Source organism: Salvelinus namaycush, unplaced genomic scaffold (assembly GCF_016432855.1).
Source record: "Salvelinus namaycush isolate Seneca unplaced genomic scaffold, SaNama_1.0 Scaffold5, whole genome shotgun sequence".
Lineage (NCBI taxonomy): Eukaryota > Metazoa > Chordata > Actinopteri > Salmoniformes > Salmonidae > Salvelinus > Salvelinus namaycush.
This window is the reverse complement of record NW_024061197.1, coordinates 311615-331183: the sequence shown is the minus strand read 5'-3', so window position 1 is coordinate 331183 and position 19569 is coordinate 311615. Positions and strand designations below refer to the sequence as shown.

The following is a 19569-nucleotide window of genomic DNA, read 5'->3' as shown; positions in this document are numbered from 1 at the left end:
GTTTCATGTTCTTTGATGTCACTAGTTTAGGGCAGGGTTTCCTGAATTCTGTCCTGTCCTTTAATTGATCAAACAGTAGCCATACGTGTTTAATAGGTCTGGTTGGATTGGACGTCATTCCACTGGTGTCTGAGCTGTGACTGAGGGGCTTACAGAACCAAACTCCAAAATGAATATAAAATTCATATGTGCTCCTCCATCTCTTATAAGGCACTTGTTTCAGCTTGAATGTTGGACACAAACAATAACAGGAGCACAGTTTGACTGAGTTTTATTGAAACATGTCATGGTGATGACACTCAACTGGCACCCTATTCCCTATAGAAGGCTCTGGTCCAAAGTAGTGCACCACAAAGCGAATAGGGTCCAATTTGAGAGTGTCTGAACACTTCCTGGAGGCGGGCTCATGCAGCAGGGGCGTGACCAATCAGCTTCACCTCAACAGGGTAGTGGTCGCTGACAGCCAATGCCTGAGAGGGGGAGAGAGATAAGAGCTGTACCAGTAAGACACTATTACTCTACCTAGCTCAACACCAACCATTTAAAATGGGCTAATAAAATCATTCCTGATTAGAAGGCAAATACAAGTAGCTGTCTCCTATTGACTGAGGTGAATGTTCAGTCTCCTATTGACTGAGGTGAATGTTCAGTCTCCTACTGACTGAGGTGAATGTTCAGTCTCCTATTGACTGAGGTGAATGTTCAGTCTCCTATTGACTGAGGTGAATGTTCAGTCTCCTATTGACTGAGGTGAATGTTCAGTCTCCTATTGACTGAGGTGAATGTCCAGTCTCCTATTGACTGAGGTGAATGTTAAGTCTCCTATTGACTGAGGTGAATGTTCAGTCTCCTACTGACTGAGGTGAATGTTCAGTCTCCTATTGACTGAGGTGAATGTTAAGTCTCCTATTGACTGAGGTGAATGTTAAGTCTCCTATTGACTGAGGTGAATGTTAAGTCTCCTATTGACTGAGGTGAATGTTCAGTCTCCTACTGACTGAGGTGAATGTTAAGTCTCCTATTGACTGAGGTGAATGTTAAGTCTCCTATTGACTGAGGTGAATGTTAAGTCTCCTATTGACTGAGGTGAATGTTAAGTCTCCTATTGACTGAGGTGAATGTTAAGTCTCCTATTGACTGAGGTGAATGTTCAGTCTCCTACTGACTGAGGTGAATGTTAAGTCTCCTATTGACTGAGGTGAATGTTAAGTCTCCTATTGACTGAGGTGAATGTTCAGTCTCCTATTGACTGAGGTGAATGTTCAGTCTCCTATTGACTGAGGTGAATGTTCAGTCTCCTATTGACTGAGGTGAATGTTCAGTCTCCTATTGACTGAGGTGAATGTTAAGTCTCCTATTGACTGAGGTGAATGTTCAGTCTCCTATTGACAGAGGTGAATGTTAAGTCTCCTATTGACTGAGGTGAATGTTAAGTCTCCTATTGACTAAGGTGAATGTTCAGTCTCCTATTGACTGAGGTGAATGTTAAGTCCTCTATTGACTGAGGTGAATGTTAAGTCTCCTATTGACTGAGGTGAATGTTAAGTCTCCTATTGACTGAGGTGAATGTTCAGTCTCCTATTGACTGAGGTGAATGTTAAGTCTCCTATTGACTGAGGTGAATGTTCAGTCCTCCTATTGACTGAGGTGAATGTTACGTCCTCTATTGACTGAGGTGAATGTTAAGTCTCCTATTGACTGAGGTGAATGTTCAGTCTCCTATTGACTGAGGTGAATGTTAAGTCTCCTATTGACTGAGGTGAATGTTACGTCTCCTATTGACTGAGGTGAATGTTACGTCTCCTATTGACTGAGGTGAATGTTCAGTCCTCTATTGACTGAGGTGAATGTTCAGTCCTCCTATTGACTGAGGTGAATGTTAAGTCTCCTATTGACTGAGGTGAATGTTAAGTCTCCTATTGACTGAGGTGAATGTTCAGTCTCCTACTGACTGAGGTGAATGTTAAGTCTCCTATTGACTGAGGTGAATGTTCAGTCCTCCTATTGACTGAGGTGAATGTTAAGTATTCTATTGACTGAGGTGAATGTTAAGTCCTCTATTGACTGAGGTGAATGTTAAGTCCTCTATTGACTGAGGTGAATGTTAAGTCTCCTATTGACTGAGGTGAATGTTAAGTCTCCTATTGACTGAGGTGAATGTTCAGTCCTCTTATTGACTGAGGTGAATGTTAAGTCTCCTATTGACTGAGGTGAATGTTAAGTCCTCTATTGACTGAGGTGAATGTTAAGTCTCCTATTGACTGAGGTGAATGTTAAGTCTCCTATTGACTGAGGTGAATGTTCAGTCTCCTATTGACTGAGGTAAATGTTCAGTCTCCTATTGACTGAGGTGAATGTTCAGTCTCCTATTGACTGAGGTGAATGTTAAGTCCTCTATTGACTGAGGTGAATGTTAAGTCTCCTATTGACTGAGGTGAATGTTCAGTCTCCTATTGACTGAGGTGAATGTTCAGTCCCCTATTGCTGAGAGTTTTTAAATTGTGTAGAAATGCACACTCAGACTAGAGTTAAGAGTGTATTTACTGTTGAGGGGAAGCCTGGCTTGAGTTTAAGGTGCAATATGCAGAAATGGCTCCTACATTTCCTGGTTGCTAAAATTCTAATAGTTCCCCTAATTTCATTGTATGTGACAAAACAAGCAAGTGTAGAGAATCCTTGTACTATATAAACTGCTAAGAAATAAATCTTCAACAACCCAAAATTTCACACTTAAAGGTTTAAGGTAGACTCAGTGAGATGACGTTGCAATGAGCATCACCACATATTTTGAAATGAGCCCTTGCTGAGACTTTGCTCTGAGTCCCAAAAAGTATCTGCACATGTGCACAGGTGTGCTTCACGCTGCTACAACGTGGTAGCTACGGGAACAAAGCAGAGGAGAAGTTTAGGGCAGGTAGCCTATTGGTCGATCTTCAAGACATTCCTAGTCGATCACCAAACATTTCTGTAGGAAAGCCAATGATAAAGGCTTGCTTTACTTTTTTTATGTATTCGTGTTGCCCTGTTGATGGTTGGTGCACTTGATTCAGAAGCCCTGTTGGTGGTTGGTGCACTTGATTCAGAAGCCCTGTTGGCGATAGGTGCACTTGATTCAGAAGCCCTGTTGGTGGTTGGTGCACTTGATTCAGAAGACCTGTTGGCGATAGGTGCACTTGATTCAGAAGACCTGTTGGTGGTTGGTGCACTTGATTCAGAAGCCCTGTTGGTGGTTGGTGCACTTGATTCAGAAGCCCTGCGCACCGGGTAGGCAAAGGGTTCCCATTTTGAACCAAATCATTTGTCTGAAAAGACAAACTCCGCCAACCCGGCGAACCGGGAGATCTGTGGCTTAACCGAGTTCGAATACTGCGCTGGCCAATCAGATATCTCAAATCACCGTTCCTACAGCTTCCACGACCAAAAGTTGGTGACCACTGGGTTAGAGTGTTGGTGTCAGTAACCCAAATGTTGCCGGTTCGAATACCCGAGCCGACAAGTTGAAAAACCTGTCCATGTGGCCTTGAGCAAGGCACTTCACCCTAATTTGCTCCAGGGGTGAAGTACTACTATGGCTGACCCTGTAAAACAACACATTTCACTGCACCTATAATAGTACTATGACTGACCCTGTAAAACAACACATTTCACTGCACCTATCATACTACTATGACTGACCCTGTAAAACAACACATTTCACTGCACCTATAATAGTACTATGACTGACCCTGTAAAACAACACATTTCACTGCACCTATAATAGTACTATGACTGACCCTGTAAAACAACACATTTCACTGCACCTATCATACTACTATGACTGACCCTGTAAAACAACACCTATCATACTACTATGACTGACCCTGTAAAACAACACCTATCATACTACTATGACTGACCCTGTACAACAACACATTACACTGCACCTATCATACTACTATGACTGACCCTGTACAACAACACATTACACTGCACCTATCATACTACTATGGCTGACCCTGTAAAACAACACATTACACTGCACCTATCATACTACTATGACTGACCCTGTAAAACAACACATTTCACTGCACCTATCATACTACTATGACTGACCATGTAAAACAACACATTTCACTGCACCTATCCGGTGTATGTGACAATAAAATATACATATTGAAAGTTTAGCCTCGCGCTTCAATGCTATCAGTTGTGGAAATTGACCCGATATTGTGTTTACTTCGTTCATGCAACATCATATGGCTGAGTCCACCTTTAAGGGGTAAGAGTTGTTACCATGCTGTGGCTGAGTCCACCTTTAAGGGTTAAGAGTTGTTACCATGCTGTGGCTGAGCTTCAGTTGTGTCATGTAGTCGAACACCTCAGCCGACCCAGGGACCACTCCTCTCATCATCTCAGTGGTGGCCACCACCCTTCACAACCAGACCAACAGTTAGTCTGTGAGTGAGTGTGTGTGTGAGTTTGTGTGTGTGTGTGTGTGTGTGTGTGTGTGTGTGTGTGTGTGTGTGTGTGTGTGTGTGTGTGTGTGAGTGTGTTTGTGTGTGTGTGAGTGTGTGTGTGTGTGTGTGTGTGTGTGTGTGTGTGTGTGTGTGTGTGTGTGTGTGTGTGTGTGTGTGTGTGTGAGTGTGTGTGACTGAGTGACTGTGTGACTGAGTGAGTGAGTGACTGTGTGTGACTGTGACTGAGTGACTGTGTGTGCTAGGTTTGACCTGTCGTGGGGGCAGTTGGTGTGTGTGTGTTGAAAATGTGTGTGTAAATGTGTGTGTGTAAATGTGTGTGTTTGTAATTGTGTGTGTAAATGTGCATGTGTGTGTGTGGGTGTCTCTGACCTGTCGTAGGGACAGTCGGTGTTAGAGACGGTGGTGTCAGCGTGGTCAGGTATCAGCCAGTGGTATCTGTGGTCTGTGAAGAGGCGTATCCGCTGCCAGTCTGGTCCACTCACGTAGCGACAGCCTGCGTTCAAGTCCCCCAGCAGCACTATGTCCTGACAATCAATTCATCAATTAATCAATCGATCAAACCTTTGTGTGCAAGTCAAGTTTCATGTTTTAATGTTATGTGCACAAGAACAGTGAAATGCCTTTCTCTTGTAAACTCTAAAACCCAACAATGCAATAATCAATATCAATGTAGTACAACACTGAACAAAAATATAAACCCAACATGCAACAATTTCAAAGATTTTACTGAGTTTCATTTCGTATAAGGAAATTAGTCAATTTAAATAAATTCATTAGGCCCTCAACTATGAATTTCACATGACTGGGAATACAGATATGCATCTGTTTGTCAGATACCTTAAAAAAAAGGTAGAGGCGTGGATCAGAAAACCAGTCAGTATCTGGTGTGACCATCATTTGCCTCATGCAGGGCGACACATCTCCTTCACATAGAGTTGATCAGGCTGTTGATTGTGGTGTGGAATGTTGTCCCACTCCTCTTCAATGGCTGTTCAAAGTTGTTGGATATTGGTGGGAACTGGAACACGCTGTCGTACAGGTCTATCCAGAGCATCCCAAACATGCTCAATAGGTGACATGTCTAGTGAGTACTCAGGCCATGGAGGAACTGGGACATTTACAGCTTCCAGGAATTGTGTCCAGATCCTTGTGACATGGGGCCGTGCATTATCATGCAGAAACATGAGGTGAATGAATGGTACGATAATGGGCCTCAGGATCTCATTACTGTATCTCTGTGCATTCAAATTGCCATCGATAAAATGCAATTGTGTTCATTGTCTGTATCTTATGGCTGCCCATACCATAACCCCACCACCACCATGGGGCACTCTGTTCACAACGTTGACATCAGCAAACCGCTCACCCACACAATGTCTGCCATCTGCCCGGTACAGTTGAAATCTGGATTCATCCATGAAGAGCACACTTCTCCAGAGTGCCAGTGGCCATCGAAGGTGAGCATTTGCCCACTGAAGTCTGTTACGACGGCAAACTGCAGTCAGGTCAAGACCCTGGTGAGGATTCCCTGAGCTTCTCTGAGACGGTTTCTGACAGTTGGTGCAGAAATTCTTCTGTTGTGCAAACCCACAGTTTCATCAGCTGTCCGGGTGGCTGCTCTCAGACGATCCTGCAGGTGAAGAAGCCGGATGTGGAGGTCCTTGGCTGGTGTGGTTACACGTGGTCTGCGTTTTTTTGCGGCCGGTTGGACGTACTACTCCAATGTCTAAAACAACGTTGGAGGGGGCTTTTGGTAGAGAAATTCAAATTGAATTATCTGGCAACATTTCTGGTGGACATTCCTGCAGCCAGCATGCCAATTGCACGGTCTCTCAAAACTTGAGACATCTGTGGAATTGTGTGACAAAACTGCACATTTTAGAGTGGCCTTTTAATGTTCCCAGCACAAGGTGTAATGATCATGCTGTTTAATCAGGTTCTTGATATGCCACACCTGTCAGGCGGATGGATTATCTTGACAAAGGAGAAATGCTCACTGACAGGGATGGAAACACATTTGTGCATTTGAGAGAAATAAGCTTTTTGTGCGAATGGAACATTTCAGGGGATCTTTTATTTCAGCTCATGAAACACAGAACCAACACTTTACATGTTACGTTCCTATTTTTGTTCAGTCTGATTTCCTTAAATGAACTCTAACTCTTTAAAATCGTTGAAATTGTTCCATTTTGTGTTTATATTTTTGTTCAGTGTACAGTATATATACAGGGTCAGTTCCAATACCATATTTACAATGTGCAGGGATACTGGAGTGATAGAGTTAGATACTGTATGTAAAGGGGGTGAGGTGACTAGGCATCAGGACATATCATAAACAAGAGTAGCAGGGATACTGGAGTGATAAAGTTAGATACTGTATGTAAAGGGGGTGAGGTGACATCAGGATATATGATAAACAACAGTAGCAGGGATACTGGAGTGATAGAGTTAGATACTGTATGTAAAGGGAGTGAGGTGACATCAGGATATAGGATAAACAAGAGTAGCAGCAGTGATTGTACGATACATTTCCACGACAGACTGACCAGGTGAATCCGGGTTAAAGCTATGATCCCTTATTGATGTCACTTAGTTAAATCTACTTCAATCAGTGTCGATGAAGAGGTGGAGACAGGGAAAGCCCTTTCCTGTAGTCAAAGACCAACATCTCCCTATTTGGCCTCATGGGTAGTAATATTAATATTAATATGATTAAATACAGTCATATTTTATTTATTTATTCATATTTTTTCATAATGAATAAAGATGCATAATTTTTAATGATGGAAATCTGGTCTTATTTCAGTCTTCTGTGATGAATATAAAGTGTAATATTGGGATTCAAACTCAACATGGAATACATTTAAACTCCATAACTCAACATGGAATACATTTAAACTCCATAACTCAACATGGAACACATTTAAACTCCATAACTCAACATGGAATACATTTAAACTCCATAACTCAACATGGAACACATTTAAACTCCATAACTCAACATGGAACACATTTAAACTCCATAACTCAACATGGAATACATTTAAACTCCATAACTCAACATGGAACACATTTAAACTCCATAACTCAACATGGAATACATTTAACTCCATAACTCAACATGGAATACATTTAAACTCCATAACTCAACATGGAATACATTTAAACTCCATAACTCAACATGGAACACATTTAAACTCCATAACTCAACATGGAACACATTTAAACTCCATAACTCAACATGGAATACATTTAAACTCCATAACTCAACATGGAATACATTTAAACTCCATAACTCAACATGGAACACATTTAAACTCCATAACTCAACATGGAACACATTTAAACTCCATAACTCAACATGGAATACATTTAAACTCCATAACTCAACATGGAACACATTTAAACTCCATAACTCAACATGGAACACATTTAAACTCCATAACTCAACATGGAACACATTTAAACTCCATAACTCAACATGGAATATATTTAAACTCCATAACTCAACATGGATAATATTTAAACTCCATAACTCAACATGGAATACATTTAAACTCCATAACTCAACATGGAATACATTTAAACTCCACAACTCAACATGGAACACATTTAAACTCCACAACTCAACATGGAACACATTTAAACTCCACAACTCAACATGGAACACATTTAAACTCCATAACTCAACATGGAATACATTTAAACTCCATAACTCAACATGGAATACATTTAAACTCCATAACTCAACATGGAACACATTTAAACTCCATAACTCAACATGGAACACATTTAAACTCCATAACTCAACATGGAACACATTTAAACTCCATAACTCAACATGGAACACATTTAAACTCCATAACTCAACATGGAACACATTTAAACTCCATAACTCAACATGGAACACAGTTAAACTCCACAACTCAACATGGAATACATTTAAACTCCATAACTCAACATGGAACACATTTAAACTCCATAACTCAACATGGAACACATTTAAACTCCATAACTCAACATGGAACACATTTAAACTCCATAACTCAACATGGAATACATTTAAACTCCATAATTCAACATGGAACACATTTAAACTCCATAACTCAACACGGAACACATTTAAACTCCAATTCAATAGTAGGAAGGTGTTCTTAATGTTTTGTACACTCAGTGTAAATGATGATTATATGTCCGTGTGTGGAGTCAGTATACATGTGTCAGTGTGTGTGTGTGTGTGTGTGTGTGTGTGTCAGTGTGTGTGTCAGTGTGTGTCAGTGTGTGTGTGTGTCAGTGTGTGTGTGTCAGTGTGTGTCAGTGTGTGTGTGTAGAGTCCATAGAGAGAAAATAAAATAAAAGCCAGTATTGAAGTCCCCTAGCAGAACTACTACAGAGGAGGAGTGTGTGTGTGTCTGTGTGTGTTTGTGCCTGTGTGTGTCTGTGTGCCTGTGTGCCTGTGTGTGTGTGCTGTATAGTCACATTGGTGTTCCAGCGAGCTCTGACGTCAGTGGCCACATCGTACAGAGCGTCAACCTCCTTCACTGCCGAGTCTGGAGACGTGTGTTGTGGTATCAAAACAAAGTTCCTCACAGCTAGAAGAGAGGGTGGGAGGGAGGCAGGGAGGTGGGCAGGGAGGGAGAGAGGGAGGGAGGGGGGAGGCAGGGAGGTGGGGAGAGAGGGAGGAATTCTCTCTACTATTATTCTGACATTTCACATTCTTAAAATAAAGTGGTGATCCTAACTGACCTAAGACAGGGAATTTTTACTAGGATTAAATGTCAGGAATTGTATTTGGCTAAGGTGTATGTAAACTTCCGACTTCAACTGTATATAGGGAAGGTATACAGGAAATTGATGAAGTCCAGGTGTGTCTCATGAAGCGCAAGTGCGCGTAACGATAGTGGCAGATGTGCGTAACGATGGTGGCAGGTGTGCATAACGATGGAGGCAGGTGTAACGTTAGCCACCTAGCTAGAATTCGTAACATATCATACATTTTGCAGATTCGTAACATATTGTATGTTTTGCAAATGAGCAACATATTGTACATTTAGCAAATTCGTAACATATAATACAAATTGTAATTTGTAACATACAGTGCATTTGGAAAGTATTAAGACCCCTTGACTTTTTCCACATTTTGTTACATTACAGCCTTATTCAAAAAAAAATTGAAATCATCATCAATCTACACACAGCACCCCATACTGACTAAGCAAAAACAGGTTTGTATACATTTTTGGCCATTTAAAAATAAATTGACAAAAAAAATGTATTTACATAAGTATTCAGATCCTTTGCTATGAGACTCGAAATTGAGCTCAGGTGCATCCTGTTTCCATTGATCATCCTTGAGATGTTTCTACAACTTGATTGGAGTCCACCTGTGGTAAATATAATTGATGGACATGATTTGTAAAGGCACACACCTGTCTATATAAGGTCCCACAGTTGGTAGTGCATGTCAGAGCAAAAACCAAGCCATGAGGTTGAAGGAATTGTCCGTAGAGCTCTGAGACAGGATTGTGTCAAGGCACAGATCTAGAGAAGGGTACCAAAACATTTCTGCAGCATTGAAGGTATCCAAGAACATAGTGGCCTCCATCATTCAATTGGAAGAAGTTTGGATCCACCAAAACACTTCCTAGAGCTGGCCACCCAGCCAAGCCGAGCATCCGGGGGAGAAGAACCTAGGTCAGCGTGGTGACCAACAACCTGATGGTCACTCTGACAGCACTCCACCAATCAGGCCTTTATGGTAGAGTAGCCAGATGAAAGCCACTCCTCAGTAAAAAGCACATGACAGCCCACTTGGAGTTTACCAAAAGGCACCTAAAAAAAACGAATGTAAATAGTCTGGTGGCCATTTGATTAATTGTTCAGCGGTCTTATGGCTTGGGGATAGAAGCTGTTAGGGAGCCTTTTGGTCCTAGACTTGGCACTCCGGTACAGCTTGCCATGCGGTAGCAGAGAAAACAGTCTATGACTTGGGTGACTGGAGTCTTTGACAATTTTTTGGGCATTCCTCTGTCACTGCCTAGTATATAGGTCCTGGATGGCAGGAAGCTTGGCCCCAGTGATGTCCTGGGCCGTACGCACTACCCTCTGTAGCGCCTTACGATCGGATGCCGAACAGTTGCCATACCAGGCGGTGATGCAACCGGTCAGGATGCTCTCGATGGTGCAGCTGTATGATGCAAAATGCTTCATGACACTTTGCTTCTTGAAAGTCTAATATCTTGAAAACTTGCCTGATCTCTCCCCCATCACCATCTCCCTCCCCCTCCCACCACTCCCCATCACCCCCCCCCCCCCCCCCTTTCTACCTGTGTAGTTCGAGGAGAACATGACAATGAAGGGTTCTCTGATGAAGGTATCTGTACCGCAGGGCTCACAGCCGTCATCGTACGTGTAGTTCTTAGCCACAGAGACCGTCTCCTCTCTATCATATAACAGGACAAACAGACGCTTTAGGAGACGGGTTCAGTGTTTAGTGCAGCACAGAGACCGTCTCCTCTCTATCATATAGCAGGACAAACACACGCTTTAGGAGATGGGTTCAGTGTTTAGTGCAGCACAGAGACCGTCTCCTCTCTATCATATAGCAGGACAAACACACGCTTTAGGAGATGGGTTCAGTGTTTAGTGCAGCACAGAGACCGTCTCCTCTCTATCATATAACAGGACAAACACACGCTTTAGGAGACGGGTTCAGTGTTTAGTGCAGCACAGAGACCGTCTCCTCTCTATCATATAACAGGACAAACACACGCTTTAGGAGATGGGTTCAGTGTTTAGTGCAGCACAGAGACCGTCTCCTCTCTATCATATAGCAGGACAAACACACGCTTTAGGAGATGGGTTCAGTGTTTAGTGCAGCACAGAGACCGTCTCCTCTCTATCATATAACAGGACAAACACACGCTTTAGGAGATGGGTTCAGTGTTTAGTGCAGCACAGAGACCGTCTCCTCTCTATCATATAGCAGGACAAACACACGCTTTAGGAGATGGGTTCAGTGTTTAGTGCAGCACAGAGACCGTCTCCTCTCTATCATATAACAGGACAAACACTCGCTTTAGGAGACGGGTTCAGTGTTTAGTGCAGCACAGAGACCGTCTCCTCTCTATCATATAGCAGGACAAACACACGCTTTAGGAGACGGGTTCAGTGTTTAGTGCAGCACAGAGACCGTCTCCTCTCTATCATATAACAGGACAAACACACGCTTTAGGAGACGGGTTCAGTGTTTAGTGGAGCACAGAGACCGTCTCCTCTCTATCATATAACAGGACAAACACACGCTTTAGGAGACGGGTTCAGTGTTTAGTGCAGCACAGAGACCGTCTCCTCTCTATCATATAACAGGACAAACACACGCTTTAGGAGATGGGTTCAGTGTTTAGTGCAGCACAGAGACCGTCTCCTCTCTATCATATAGCAGGACAAACACACGCTTTAGGAGACGGGTTCAGTGTTTAGTGCAGCACAGAGACCGTCTCCTCTCTATCATATAACAGGACAAACACACGCTTTAGGAGATGGGTTCAGTGTTTAGTGGAGCACAGAGACCGTCTCCTCTCTATCATACAGCAGGACAAACACACGCTTTAGGAGATGGGTTCAGTGTTTAGTGCAGCACAGAGACCGTCTCCTCTCTATCATATAACAGGACAAACACACGCTTTAGGAGATGGGTTCAGTGTTTAGTGCAGCACAGAGACCGTCTCCTCTCTATCATATAGCAGGACAAACACACGCTTTAGGAGACGGGTTCAGTGTTTAGTGCAGCACAGAGACCGTCTCCTCTCTATCATATAGCAGGACAAACACACGCTTTAGGAGATGGGTTCAGTGTTTAGTGCAGCACAGAGACCGTCTCCTCTCTATCATATAGCAGGACAAACACACGCTTTAGGAGACGGGTTCAGTGTTTAGTGCAGCACAGAGACCGTCTCCTCTCTATCATATAGCAGGACAAACACACGCTTTAGGAGACGGGTTTAGTGTTTAGTGGAGCACAGAGACCGTCTCCTCTCTATCATATAACAGGACAAACACACGCTTTAGGAGATGGGTTCAGTGTTTAGTGCAGCACAGAGACCGTCTCCTCTCTATCATATAGCAGGACAAACACACGCTTTAGGAGACGGGTTCAGTGTTTAGTGCAGCACAGAGACCGTCTCCTCTCTATCATATAGCAGGACAAACACACGCTTTAGGAGACGGGTTCAGTGTTTAGTGCAGCACAGAGACCGTCTCCTCTCTATCATATAACAGGACAAACACACGCTTTAGGAGATGGGTTCAGTGTTTAGTGCAGCACAGAGACCGTCTCCTCTCTATCATATAGCAGGACAAACACACGCTTTAGGAGACGGGTTCAGTGTTTAGTGCAGCACAGAGACCGTCTCCTCTCTATCATATAACAGGACAAACACACGCTTTAGGAGATGGGTTCAGTGTTTAGTGGAGCACAGAGACCGTCTCCTCTCTATCATATAACAGGACAAACACACGCTTTAGGAGATGGGTTCAGTGTTTAGTGCAGCACAGAACGGCACAGTACCGAGCAGAACAGAGCAGAACAGAACCTGTACAGGTGGAGGTATCTCTCTGTATATTACCTGTATAGGTAGAGGTATCTCTCTGTATATTACCTGTATAGGTAGAGGTATCTCTCTGTATATTACCTGTATAGGTAGAGGTATCTCTCTGTATATTACCTGTATAGGTGGAGGTATCTCTCTGTATATTACCTGTATAGGTGGAGGTATCTCTCTGTATATTACCTGTATAGGTAGAGGTATCTCTCTGTATATTACCTGTACAGGTGGAGGTATCTCTCTGTATATTACCTGTACAGGTGGAGGTATCTCTCTGTATATTACCTGTATAGGTGGAGGTATCTCTCTGTATATTACCTGTATAGGTAGAGGTATCTCTCTGTATATTACCTGTATAGGTAGAGGTATCTCTCTGTATATTACCTGTATAGGTAGAGGTATCTCTCTGTATATTACCTGTATAGGTAGAGGTATCTCTCTGTATATTACCTGTATAGGTAGAGGTATCTCTCTGTATATTACCTGTATAGGTAGAGGTATCTCTCTGTATATTACCTGTATAGGTAGAGGTATCTCTCTGTATATTACCTGTACAGGTGGATGTATCTCTCTGTATATTACCTGTACAGGTAGAAGTATCTCTCTGTATATTACCTGTGTAGGTAGGGGTTTCTCTCTGTATATTACCTGTACAGGTAGAGGTATCTCTCTGTATATTACCTGTATAGGTAGGGTTTTTTCTCTGTATATTACCTGTACAGGTAGAGGTATCTCTCTGTATATTACCTGTACAGGTAGAGGTATCTCTCTGTGTAGGTACTGCGGCCCAGTTCCTCACTGACAATGTGACGGTACCTATAGGGAGACAAACCTCTGACAACAAACAAAACACACATTACAATATCATTATATAGTTATTAGACAACACACATTACAATATCATTATATAGTTATTAGACAACACACATTACCATATCATTATATAGTTATTAGACAACACACATTACAATATCATTATATAGTTATTAGACAACACACATTACAAAGTCTTTATATCAGAGGGGCTGTCATTGGTCAGTGGATGTAATATTGTTTCAGGGCTGTGATTGGTCTTACTTGTTGACGTGCTGCATCAGTTTGTTGGTTGCTGATAGGTCAGTGTCTCTCACTTCCTGGATCAACACGATATCATAACGATGCACTATCTAATACATAAAAAATCATAATATAAATGAATAACAACTAAGGTTCCCGGACACAGCCTGGTCTTGAACTAAGAAGTACTTTCCAATGGAGAATCTACAAACACTTTTAGTCCCAGGACTAGGCCCAGGACGAGGCCCAGAACGAGGCCAAGGACGAGGCCCAGGACGAGGCCCAGGACGAGGCTCAGGACGAGGCCCAGGACGAGGCCAAGGACGAGGCCCAGGACGAGGCCAAGGACGAGGCCCAGGACGAGGCCCAGGACGAGGCTCAGGACGAGGCCCAGGACGAGGCCCAGGACGAGGCTCAGGACGAGGCCCAGGACGAGGCCCAGGACGAGACCCAGGATGAGACCCAGGACTGGTGTTTAATAAGACCATCTGATGTTATGAGTTATAGAGTATGATGCTATGAGATATGTTATAGACTATGATGTTATGAGATATGTTATAGACTATGATGTTATGAGATATGTTATAGACTATGATGTTATGAGATATGTTATAGACTATGATGCTATGAGATATGTTATAGACTATGATGCTATGAGATATGTTATAGACTATGATGCTATGAGATATGTTATAGACTATGATGCTATGAGATATGTTATAGACTATGATGTTATGAGATATGTTATAGACTATGATGTTATGAGATATGTTATAGACTATGATGTTATGAGATATGTTATAGACTATGATGCTATGAGATATGTTATAGACTATGATGCTATGAGATATGTTATAGACTATGATGCTATGAGATATGTTATAGACTATGATGCTATGAGATATGTTATAGACTATGATGTTATGAGATATGTTATAGACTATGATGTTATGAGATATGTTATAGACTATGATGTTATGAGATATGTTATAGACTATGTCATGATGTTGCCTGCTTGGGTATTGCAAACCCCATCCCCCTCTCCCTGCCTCTCCCTTTCCACCACAACCCATGCGGTGATCACAGAGACGTCGTAAATTCCTGAGAATCTCCTCATGGCCAAACAGTATTAAGAGAGAGGGTAAACTTTCAGGACAAAGGAATTTTCTCCCACCTCACAGAACTTGAGGTACGAACATATTTCATGTTCCTGCAAAAGTATAAAAGATCGGTGGAGAGTCCAGTTATGAACCGGTCCATTTGTCACCACGTGGGAAACTCATGTGAGACTGTGGGACTACATTACAATACCGCTGTTTATATAATAACCTCAGATATGAGGTTTACATCTGTTTGTTGTATAAAATGAATGAGTGAGTATGATACTGTTTGTATAATTGTGTAATATGATTTTGGACTGTTTAATTAATTTTTGATTTGAACTAAACCCGAGGACCCGCCCCTGAGCCAGTTGGGTCAGACGTCCAAGGACAGCCCCTTCCTGCTATCTGAATAAAAGTCGACTCTGAGAAATTACCATTAGACCATGTTTTCTCTCCATGGGGAGAACGAAGGTTAAGGTAACATTGCTGAATCTTTAACCATACCACATGGTTAAACTCTTATACGAATAATAACAAGTTTTGATATTGACTACTAGTCTGCAGCTAGGAATTCGGTATCACTGAACGCGAAGAAAGACAACCGCCGAAACATCCATTCTATAACGAATGTCACTCTGAACTATCCACAATAACCGAGACAGAAGGAACTCCAACCAAAACGAACTTCTCTCCAACGATCAAGACGACACACACCGAGCGTAACTATATATATATTGATTGCAATTGTTCCCGAATGAGTGAGCGTTCATGTGTAAGGATTAGCATGTCAATTGTTATAATTATGGACTCTGTAGTGAATTCTTAGTCGAACGCAACTTTCCCTTTGTCTAACAAGCCGCAATGCCGGTTCAGCCCACTAGGGCATATTTCTCCCATCATTTCATGTAACTATTTTTAAGTTTGTTTGTTTGTTTATGCATTTCTGTGAATTAATTAGTTAGTAATAAATAAATGATTTAAGACAATTGATGTATGGATGACTCATAGTGAAGACTGGGTTCGTGCAGATAATCAACAATTTACGACGTTTGGAATGAGACTAACGTGAGGTAAAGTAAATAATTAATTAATTAGAGGACTATTGATCAGATATGAAAATATCTGAAAGGTTATATTGGGAAATTATAACTTTGTAATCTAATAACTTTCCCTGGTGCCCTCGAATTCATAGTTAATTAGTTACGTTATTACTCAAGTGATCGCGTAATCCCTAATTACAGGAATCTTTGATAAAAACTATAAGTCTTCAATTTAACGATAGCAAAGACACGACAACTATGATGCTATGAGATATGTTATAGACTATGATGCTATGACATATGTTATAGACTATGATGTTATGAGACATAGTTTCAAAGACCATTTCATGTTATGAGATAAAGCTTTAAAAATATATGTATGTTTTATTGTCACACACCGGATAGGTGCAGTGATAAAGCGTTACATTATGATGTTATGAGATAAAGCTCTACCTGAGTGATGATGTCCATGAGGGTTGAGTTGGAGGACTTCTTGTCTCCGAATGTCTTGATGTTGAAGGCTCCTAGCAGCAGACAGCCTCCCAGCTGCACCAGGGTCAATAGGAACAGCACTGACAGACAGGCCACACGCATTCTGGAGGTCAGGGGTTAGAGGTCAGATATTACAGGCCACACACATCCTGGAGGTCAGGGATTAGAGGTCAGAGGTTAGAGGTCAGATATTACAGGCCACACACATCCTGGAGGTCAGGGATTAGAGGTCAGATATTACAGGCCACACACATCCTGGAGGTCAGAGGTTAGAGGTCAGATATTACAGGCCACACACATCCTGGAGGTCAGGGATTAGAGGTCAGAGGTTAGAGGTCAGATATTACAGGCCACACACATCCTGGAGGTCAGGGATTAGAGGTCAGATATTACAGGCCACACACATCCTGGAGGTCCAGGATTTGAGGTTAGAGGTCAGATATTACAGGCCACAAGCATTCTGGATGTCAGGGGTTAGAGGTCAGAGGTTAGAGGTCAGATATTACAGGCCACACACATTCTGGAGTTCAGGGGTTAGATGTCAGAGGTTAGAGGTCAGATATTACAGGCCACACGCATCCTGAAGTACAGGGGTTAGAGGTCAGATATTACAGGCCACACACATCCAGGAGGTCCAGGGTTAGAGGTCAGGGGTTAGAGGTCAGCTATTACAGGCCACACGCATCCTGGAGGTCAGGGATTAGAGGTTAGAGATCAGGGGTTAGAGATCAGAGGTAAACTTCACCAGGGCCAATAGGAACAGCCATAATGCACTGACCACACGCATCCTGGAGGTCAGAGGTTATAGGAACAATTTAAAGATACATTGAAACAGCACAGACTGATATCCAGGCAGCTGTGTTCTCCTCGTCTGTCTGTGGAGAGAACTTTAGTTTTCTACTCTCCCGCTACTGACAAATTAACCCAGTAACATCTCTCCATGTCACAATTCAAGGAGATTCTAGCTGGTGCCAAGTCACTCCCTACCCTTCACCCTTGTCCCTAGCCCTTGGTTCAGGCCTGGCTCCAGGCATACGCGCCATAAGCGGTCCCTTAGGGTCCCCGGACACTAAGGTCCCAAATATAGACTATGATGTTATGAGATATGTTATAGACTCTGATGTTAGGAGATATGTTATAGACTATGATGCTATGAGATATAGAGGTCAGAGGTCAATATCTGACCTCTGTAGAGGTCAATATCTGACCTCCTCTGGACACTAAGGGGCCCCCTACCAACAACAAATGAACCCAGTTCTCTACAGGAACTCAGTCTGGGTCTCAACTGACAGTACTGTTGAGAGTTAGAATAGTAGAACACACAAGGTGCCAGTTCACCATGTGGTTCTACACAAACTGTTTTTCTCTTGTAATGTCAGTCACTGACAATCCCTCAATTTGCCCTGTCAGCTAACTAGTTGTAAGTTACTCTAACCAGTTATCTAAACTTGTAGTAATCATGGCCGAATACCGACCGAGCACGTAGGGCAGTGCCCAGGGGCCCTGACCTCCAGGGGGCCCTGACCTCCAGGAGGCCCTGACCTCCAGGGGGCCCTGACCTCCAGAGGCCCTGACCTCCAGAGGCCCTGACCTCCAGGGGGCCCTGACCTCCAGGAGGCCCTGACCTCCAGGGGCCCTGACCTCTAGGGGCCCACATTGATTTTGTTAGTTACTCTCACTCAGATATCATTAACATGGCATAAGTCAAGGCAAAATGGGTAGAATTGCAGGAAATTAGCTGTAAAACTCTGCCCCCTCTCTGCCCCATGGCTAAATGAGTAGAATTGCATGAACATTTTAATAAAATTGAAAAATATTCTCTCCGCCCCATAGCAAAATATGTAGAACTGCAGAAAATGTGAATTTTGAGGGCTAGAGCTGTTCCTGTAGATCTGTATGGTGAAAGTTCCACAAGTACATTGCTTATACTCTACTTATCCAGACCATACAGATTTGTTAACATTGAGGGGTTATGGCCAAGGGGTAGGGGTAGAGAGTGATTTGGGACCTGCTGATAAACAGAATACCTGCTGTCTACAACCACGCCCACTCTTTTATGAACTATGACCCTGGGTAACACAAACACTCAGGGTGAATTTAAATAACTTCTTATTTCCTGGGAGGGAACTTGATGTGTGGTGATGAATGGTGCATACTAGACACATAACAACATAGAACCCTAGAACATGGAGGCTATAGTATAAAGGATTAGAAGCATACCATGCCATTGTAAATGTAGATTTATGTATATAATCAAATATAGCTGGGTGCTTATCCAGAAATGAATATGCAACAGTATTTTCAGAGACAAATGTATTACTGCTAAATTGTTATTATTTTTTAAAGAATTCAGATAAACAGTAATCTCAAGTAAACAATTAAATACAACCATTCATTAATTAACCTATGGCCATAGGAAAGGAACCCCCCCAAATAAAATGCCACAATTCGCCTTTGTAACATAGTTCCATATGACTAAAACAGTAGCTCCGAACACGGTCACAAACACGGTCACATAATGCCTCCGCTCTTCTTTTCTCTTGTCTCGTGTGCCTAACATGTCCAATAAAGTCCTATTGCATCGCTCAACAGGATTACCATGAGGGTGGTAAGTGATTTGACACCAGCAATGGAGCATATTTCCGCTATCAACAGACTCAACATTGGTCAACTTTTTATTATTTATTATTATGATTATTATTATTTATTATTATTATTATTAACGGTATAACATAATAGATCTATTTGATTATACCGTTAATAATTAAGTTAAATAATAAAGTCTATCCCTTCAAAAAGAAACGGTTGTTCATTT

The 19569-nt window shown here is 42.3% G+C and overlaps 1 protein-coding gene across 1 annotated transcript; it reads right to left on the bottom strand.

Moving 5' to 3' along the window:
* Nucleotides 1-264: 264 nt before the first annotated feature.
* LOC120041658 (deoxyribonuclease-1-like) lies at nt 265-16862 on the bottom strand. Its single transcript, XM_038986527.1, has 8 exons — nt 16716-16862; nt 14141-14229; nt 13811-13897; nt 10784-10899; nt 8937-9049; nt 4827-4981; nt 4316-4409; nt 265-470 (listed from the first exon to the last, which is right to left on the bottom strand). Exons 1-8 carry the CDS (start codon nt 16854-16856, stop codon nt 405-407), a joined length of 861 nt encoding a protein of 286 aa, XP_038842455.1. The 5' UTR covers nt 16857-16862; the 3' UTR covers nt 265-404.
* Between the last annotated feature and the right edge of the window lie 2707 nt (nt 16863-19569).